At 46.2% G+C, this 6,882-nt stretch overlaps 2 protein-coding genes across 13 annotated transcripts in view; one reads left to right on the top strand and one right to left on the bottom strand.

The window, feature by feature from the left end:
• The window catches only part of UBAP2 (ubiquitin associated protein 2), a 70,132-nt gene extending 67,428 nt beyond the window's left edge, over nt 1-2,704 (top strand). For 8 of the 12 annotated variants that reach the window (XM_057369651.1, XM_057369654.1, XM_057369657.1 and 5 more), the window contains 3 exons: nt 185-380; nt 1,619-1,710; nt 2,573-2,704. In XM_057369651.1, coding sequence (XP_057225634.1) covers nt 185-380; nt 1,619-1,710; nt 2,573-2,689 — 405 coding nt within the window. In that variant the 3' untranslated portion in view covers nt 2,690-2,704. The remainder of the gene's footprint in view (nt 1-184; nt 381-1,618; nt 1,711-2,572) is intronic. The other 4 variants (XM_057369653.1, XM_057369656.1, XM_057369658.1 and 1 more) reach the window with 1 other exon arrangement.
• Nucleotides 2,705-5,046: 2,342 nt separating this feature from the next.
• LOC130575640 (interferon-like) lies at nt 5,047-5,903 on the bottom strand. The gene has a single exon (XM_057369676.1). It carries the CDS (start codon nt 5,707-5,709, stop codon nt 5,137-5,139), a length of 573 nt encoding a protein of 190 aa, XP_057225659.1. The 5' UTR covers nt 5,710-5,903; the 3' UTR covers nt 5,047-5,136.
• Nucleotides 5,904-6,882: the final 979 nt, after the last annotated feature.

Here is a 6,882-nt window from a genome sequence, read left to right on the forward strand (position 1 = left end):
TGTGTTTTTTGTTTGGGTTTTGTTTTTTTGCTTCTTTTTTTTTGTTTTGTTTTGGGGTTTTTGTGGGATTTTTTTTGTTTGTTCGGTTTTGGGGTGTTTTTTTTATGTTTTTCCCTTTTCCCCACCATCTTCCACTGTGGTTTATTTGCTCTGTGATCCTCATTCTTTTTGTCTCCTTTTCTAGCACACTAGTATTGAGAACACARCTTCGCTTCAGCCCTCAACAACCTTTTCAACTGCTTCAACCTCAGCCACTAGCACCACCTCCTCGGTTGTCAGCATGGCAAGCAGTATGAACACTACAAACAGCCTTGGCCTGAGCGTCACCAGTGTGTCTATACCAGCTGCTACCACACGGGCAGCTCCCTTAGTGTCTTCAGGTTGGCAATTCTGACAGATCATGTGGATAGACAGAGGATTTCAGTCAGCAGGGCTGTCAGTTGAGCATCTCACCAGCCATAACAACGCTAAGAAGTCCACACTCTTCACTAGCATTTCCAGCATGCTGTATTTGCTGGCTTATGAAATAAAGTTGCCTGCTTTTGTGTATTTGAAATATTTGTTAGGGTGTTATGTGGCATTTATATAGCACATTCTGTTCCCAAAGAGCTTTATAAATACACGCCAGAGCAGTTCTGACTTGGGAATTTTGGGCTAGAAAACTCAACCAGTTTGTATTCCAAGTTGGGATCAGCTCCTGAGTATGAGGTCACATTAGCTTTGGTTTCAGTCTTTTCTGTGACTTGAATTCATTTGGCAGTATCAGAATATACTGCAGTGTCCTCATTATCATATGTCACATCCCTACTGCCCCTTCTTCAGAAAGGAAGAAAAATGCCTGGGTCATTGCACAGCAAATAGCGCTTCAGAAGGAGGGTGCATGGAGAAAGAGGGCTGGGAGGCTTCTTGCACTAAAGTGGAAGCAGTGCTAAATTCTCTTTCTTTTCTGATAAAYCTGAACTGCTAAAAGCAAATCCTATGGAGAGAAGTGAGTGATGTAATACTAAGGATCAGGCTTCCTTACAGAAGGATTTCACATTCCTATGGCTTGTAAATGAAGTGTTTGATGACTGGCCTAAGTGCATTGTTCTTTTACTGTTTTGCTTCCTAGCACTGCTTCATGAAGGCAGCTGAAATAATTTAAGTCTTCTCTTTGCTATTCCTAGCTGTAGTAAGTCACCCACAGAAAGTATGCTGGCAACATATAATGCTTTCCAGTCTATTGCTGGTGATAAAGGGAATGTGTTGACAGAGCAGAAAATGAAAGGAGAGAATTTGCTCTTTCAGATCGAGAACGATTTCTAAATTTGCCTTTAGGAAAGGACTGAGGAAAGGAGAAGTTTCTGCAGTTCTTGTAATCCTCTTGGACAAAGTAAATGACAAAATCAGGCTGTTCTCTGATAGGACTGTTTTCAGTCTTAAGTAGCCTTGCTTTCCCTCCCTTGAGGCATGGTTAAACTCTTCAGGCTATTTTGAGCATATTCATCAAGCAGCACAAAATCTGTTCTTGAGAATCTGAGATGGTGCAGCTGCCAGAACTTGTGAGCTATCTTGTCTCAATGCTGAAGCCTTTTCTTTCCTAAAGGCTTGTTAAAGTGTCTGTATTTTGATTCTACAGGCAAAGCTCCCCCAAACCTGCCCCAAGGTGTACCACCCTTGTTGCATAACCAGTATATTGTGGGACCTGGAGGACTTCTACCTGCCTACCCAGTAAGCAGTTTCATTGTTTCTGTCTCTGATTTCTTAGCTCTTGGTGCAAATAGGCCCTCCAGACCTGCTACTGTCTATGCCAAGGCATTTCTGGTGGCATGTGTCACACCTTGAATTCTTGTTCCAAATGCTGAAGAACATCTCAAATATGTTCCATAGGGACTTACTGTTGATTATAAACTGCAGAGCTGTTGATACAGACCTGATCTGGCTCCTGCTGAAGCTAAACATGGGTATTACTATGGTTTTAGAACCTTTGAATAAATTTAGTCTCTTTTAGTTTTGTGTTACTGGAATGGATTTGTCGCAGTAATGACTGAAATGTGCCATGTGTCCTGTCTGTCATTCTTTGCAAGACTGCACAAAGCTTTCTGATGTCTGACTAGTATCAGCGGTTTTTGGTTATCTGTTTTTTGAAACAGAAACTTTATACCAGTAACTTTTCTATGTCAAACTGAGTGTGAGGTGATACCATAGGTTGCTTTGTGGYCAAGTCATCAACTCTTTAATCTTACTGCTCTATGAAGCAATGATTACAGCAAAGAGAGCTGTTGCTCTTACTCCCAATTCTGAATGCCYTGTAGATTTTTCATAAGTGCAGGAATGATGTGTCTGTGAAAACCGTATTGAAGATGGCACAGTCAATGTCTCCCCAGAGGACATTGTCGCCAGGAAACAGCATCAGAGTGACAAACCTTTTTAACCTCAGCTCTACTATTCTTGAAATGCTACACAGCCCCATGATTGCACAAAGGAGCTGTAGACAACACAGGATGGACTTAAGTCAGACTCAGTTCAAAGCCCCAAATTGATCAGTATCAGAAAAAAGTGTTATAATGATGTATTTTTATCTGTCTTTAAGCAGATTTATGGTTATGATGATCTCCAGATGCTTCAATCCAGACTGCCAATGGTAAGTGACTTGATTTACTTAATTTTAAACAAGTTATCTTTGGTGTTGATGATTTGTGCCACATAAGTTGGTTCATTTAACAGTGGTTAAGAGCTTTTCTTTATGTTCTACATTCTGTTTTTCTAAATACCTGGTTTTTCAATTTACACCAGGATTATGTAATTTGATACAGAGCAACTGTTGCATCATGCATTTCTCCATCTGCAAAATCTGTAAATAGAAGCAAATGTGCTCTGTGTTCCTAAGTGGAGAAATTTCTAATTGTTGTAACAACATTATGACATATTATCAAATCTAATTGAAATCTGCGCATGAATGTTTTCTTTTACCAAGAGGTAGGATTGGACTAAGTACATAGGGTGGTAGCCTGTGTACCTGTAGCCTGTATCTTGGAGGTTTTGGAGGTGCTCATAGGTGGAGATCTTTTTATATGCRTTGTGGTAACAAATGAAGGTGAGCTGCAGGACTGAGAGCGTGCAAAGTCTTTTCCTTATCTGGATCCAGAATGCAAATGGTATGTGAGACAGGCTGAGCACCCAGATGAATTCAAAAAGGACCTCAATCTAGACTGCAAAATGATAAAGAATTTTCTTACCAGAAATGTAGGATAATGAACTTGGAGAAAAGGTTTGGTAATAGGTAACTGAGAACAGTTAGATACTAGCATGATGCAGTGTATTTGTACAGGCATAAATGGAGCAGTGAGCAGTGATCTGAGAAGACTGGGTGAATGCCATAATGTAAGGCCCAGATAAATACCAGATCTTCCATAAAGAGCTTGGAGCAGCAGTCAGATAGTTTAAGGGTGGGTACAGGAATGACTCAAATCCCTGTCAGACTGCAGAACCTGAATTAAAAAATCACCAAAGTTGAGCACATGAATAAAGACTTACACCAGAGAAAGTCATGGTACTTGAAGAACCGTCAGCTGTAATGCATGGAATTATTTTCAGAGCAACAAAATGGCAAAATATTTAAAGTTGCAGGGCAGTGAGACACATATTGTAATGCGTTAACACAGGCTAGTTGCCTGGTGGCCACTAAGCTGCTCTGTCACTCCACTCCTCATCTGATCAAGGCAGAAAATATATTTGGAAAGGAATGGGGGATGAGATAAGGACAGGGAGRAGTCACTCGCTGCTTATGGCCACTGGCAATAGAGACTTGATTTGAGGAAATTGGTTTACTTGTTAGCAATCAAAACAGGGCAATGAGTAGATCATGAAATAAAACCAAACCTACAAAACACCTTCCCCTCACCTCTCATGTTTTCCTGGACTCAGTTTCACTCGTGATTGTCTCCACCTTCATTCTMCCAGCTGGCACAGGAGGATGGGGAGTGGGACTGCCTTCTGTGCCATCACACTTCTGCTCCTTTCTCCTCACACTCTTCCCTGCCCCCATGTGTGAGTCCTACCACAGGACACAGGCCTCCACGAAGTCCTCACACATGAGTCCTAAAATGTTTTATATTGGAAGAAGTAATCTGATTTTAAGTACCTATGTTATGGGAAAGGACAACTTCCACTGAACCATGTTGCGCACAACCCTATCCAATCTGGCCTTGAACACTTGCAGGGRTACGGTAACTGGGCTACYTCTGGGTAACCTGTGCCAGTGCCTCACAATCCTCACAGAAAAGACTTGCTTCCTGATGCCTGTTCTAAGCCTGCTCTTTTGATTTGAAGACATTTCCAGGAGTCCATCACCTCTCACTGCAGACACAGTTCAAAATTCTGTTTGCATCTTTCTTCTAAGCTCCCTTGAARTGCTAAAAGTCTGCAGTAAGGTCTGCCTGAAACCTTCTCCAGGCTGAGGAACCACAACCCTTCTCAGTATGTCTTCATARCAGAAATGTTCTGATACTCTGCTTCTGTTTCTGGCCTTCTAGTGGACCTTCTCTAAATGTCCATGGCGCCCTTATGATGAGGCCTTCAGATATGATCATAGTTCTTAATGAAATGGGGAGGTGGAAACTATTGAGAAAAAAAAGGGCCAAGACCTAATTGGGATGATGATAGCTAACACCGAGTGTGATTCCTGCCAAGAGGTTGATGCAAAATCCTGGGTGGGCAGGCACCGGTGAGCAGACTGGGCAGGGGCTGTGCAGAGCCACGTTTGGAGTGGTGCTTGGAGTACCTAGTGGGTAGAAGTGACTTTTCCCGCAGCCCAAAGCCTGGTTGCAGTGCTAGTGAGACAAGAGGCAATGGCAGGTGTTTTTTCATGCATCTTTATTTTCTGTGGCATAAAAAAGTGAATAAATAAATAAATAAATAGATGAATAAATAAATAAAAAAGTATATAAATAAGTATATCAAGACTTCAGTGGAAATCAATTGTAGAGTTTGTATGAATGGAGGCGCAGTGGTTGTAGGCTGCGGGTGGCGTGCGGTTGCTGCAGCCGTGTCCCTTGTGGCAGGGGAAGGCAGGAGTGAGGCGCGAGGTGGGTTTGAGGCGTGGTGTGGGAGCGTGTCGGGTGCGCGGGTGTGGGTTGGTGTGCGTGGGTGTTTGTGCTAGCGGCGCATGGTGCGCGTGAGGTTGTGGAGGTGCTGTAAAGAGGCGCGAGCTTCGATGCGGACGTGGTCCCAGGCGCAGGCGCTGTGGTTGTTGGCTTGTAGAAAGCGTTGGATGTCCCTGAAGTACTTGTTGATGGTGAGCAGCGTGTTGCGGGGTCCCTTGAAGAGCGTGGTGCTATTGCGGAGGCATGGCTCGAGGTGGTGGATGTGGTGCTGGAGTTGGTTGAGGAGGTCGTTGTGAGGCTGGGTGTGCCAGTGGTGGCGGGTGCTGTTGTCGCTGAGGGTGTGGAAGAGGTGCTGGAGGATGCGTAGGGCGGCGGCGGCGGCTTGTTGCGGGTGGAGGTTGTTGTGGCGGAGGGCGTCGGGGAAGAAGGGCGGCTGTTGCAGGTGGCAGGGCTGTGCGTGGCTGGGAGCCATGTCGCGGAGGAGGCGGAGCGCGTCGGCGGGGAAGGTGTCGTCGGGGGTCCAGAGGTGTTGGCAGGCGAGGGCGGTGGCCAGAGCCGTGAGGAGRAGCAGGAGCGGCGGGGCGGCGTGCGGCAGGCGTGGCCGTGGGGCTGTGGGCGCAGGCATGGTGGGTGAGTGGGTGCCGTCGGGTGGTGCTGGGCAGGAGCCTGCTGAGGCTTGGTGGTGGCGGCTGTGCTCGGGGTGCTGCCGGCTGGTGTGGCTTTGTATGGCGGCAGCTTTCCGTTCATTGCTTTCTGATTGCTGGGCATTTCCATTTGTGGTTTCCAGTTTGGTGGCTGTAGTGGTCTCGAAGCAGTGGTTTTTTGGGTTTTCCGTGGTTGTGGAGTGCAGTGGCAGTGGTGTTCCGGGGGAAGGTGTGAGTAGCGGTGAGCAGGGTTTTGGGAGTGCTGTCTCAGAGGCATCAGGGCAGCTTATTGGGTGTTCCCTGTCACCTGCATTAGCAGCTGTGGTGCATGTGCTGTGCAGCTGAAGTGTTTCTCTGTGACCAAGCATCCTTTCTAGCTACAGTGCCTTTGTAGTGACTGTGGTCACTTTTCCTTTCACTTTTAAAAGCGTGTGGCTTGAGTTTCTTTTCATCTTGGCCAGTGTTTTCCTTTCCTGTTTGCAAGGGATGTGCAGTGATGTCAGTGGTGTTGGCCTGGGGATCCCCGTCCTGTAGCGAGCACCCTGGGCAGTGGCATTGTGCAGCGGGGTGTCTGTGGGTGTAGGGCTTGGATCCCTGGATGTGTTCTTGCGTGGATGTTTCCTAGACATGGTCGTGGAAGCTGAGAAAGCCGGGCAACAAAACATTAGAGAATAGGCTCAGTGAAGAAGGATTAGGGAAAATAGGAAGAGCTTTGATGCTCCTCCGTTTTCCTGCTCTGTGTCGATGGTCCCCTCTGTTTGGCCTCGGATTGAGCATGGCATGGTTGTATTTTCCCTGTTCCTGTGGATGAGGCAGAGAGTGAAAAACGACTGTCTCCCATGAAGCAAAGGGTGTTGTGTTTGGGGGTTTGCAGTGCCCTGGCCTGGAACAGTGTGTCCTGTTTTGGGCTCTTTAGTGCATGAGAGTTGTGGGGCTGTTGGAGGGGATGTCCCTGAAGATTGTGAGGGAACTGGAGCAGGTGACTTGAGCTGAAGGCTGRGGGAGCTGAGCCTGTTGAAGTGAAGTGGCAAAGAATTTACTGTGTTTTCGGATGCTTTGACACGAGCACCTGTAATGTGGGGAACAATGAAGAGGAGTTTGGTCTTGTGTAGGCCTACGTGGGCCTACATGTAGGACATGATCTCTTTGGCCTC

The sequence above is a fragment of the Malurus melanocephalus genome, unplaced genomic scaffold (genome assembly GCF_030028575.1).
Source record: "Malurus melanocephalus ecotype Western Australia unplaced genomic scaffold, MMel_1.1 scaffold_113, whole genome shotgun sequence".
NCBI classification, from domain to species: domain Eukaryota; kingdom Metazoa; phylum Chordata; class Aves; order Passeriformes; family Maluridae; genus Malurus; species Malurus melanocephalus.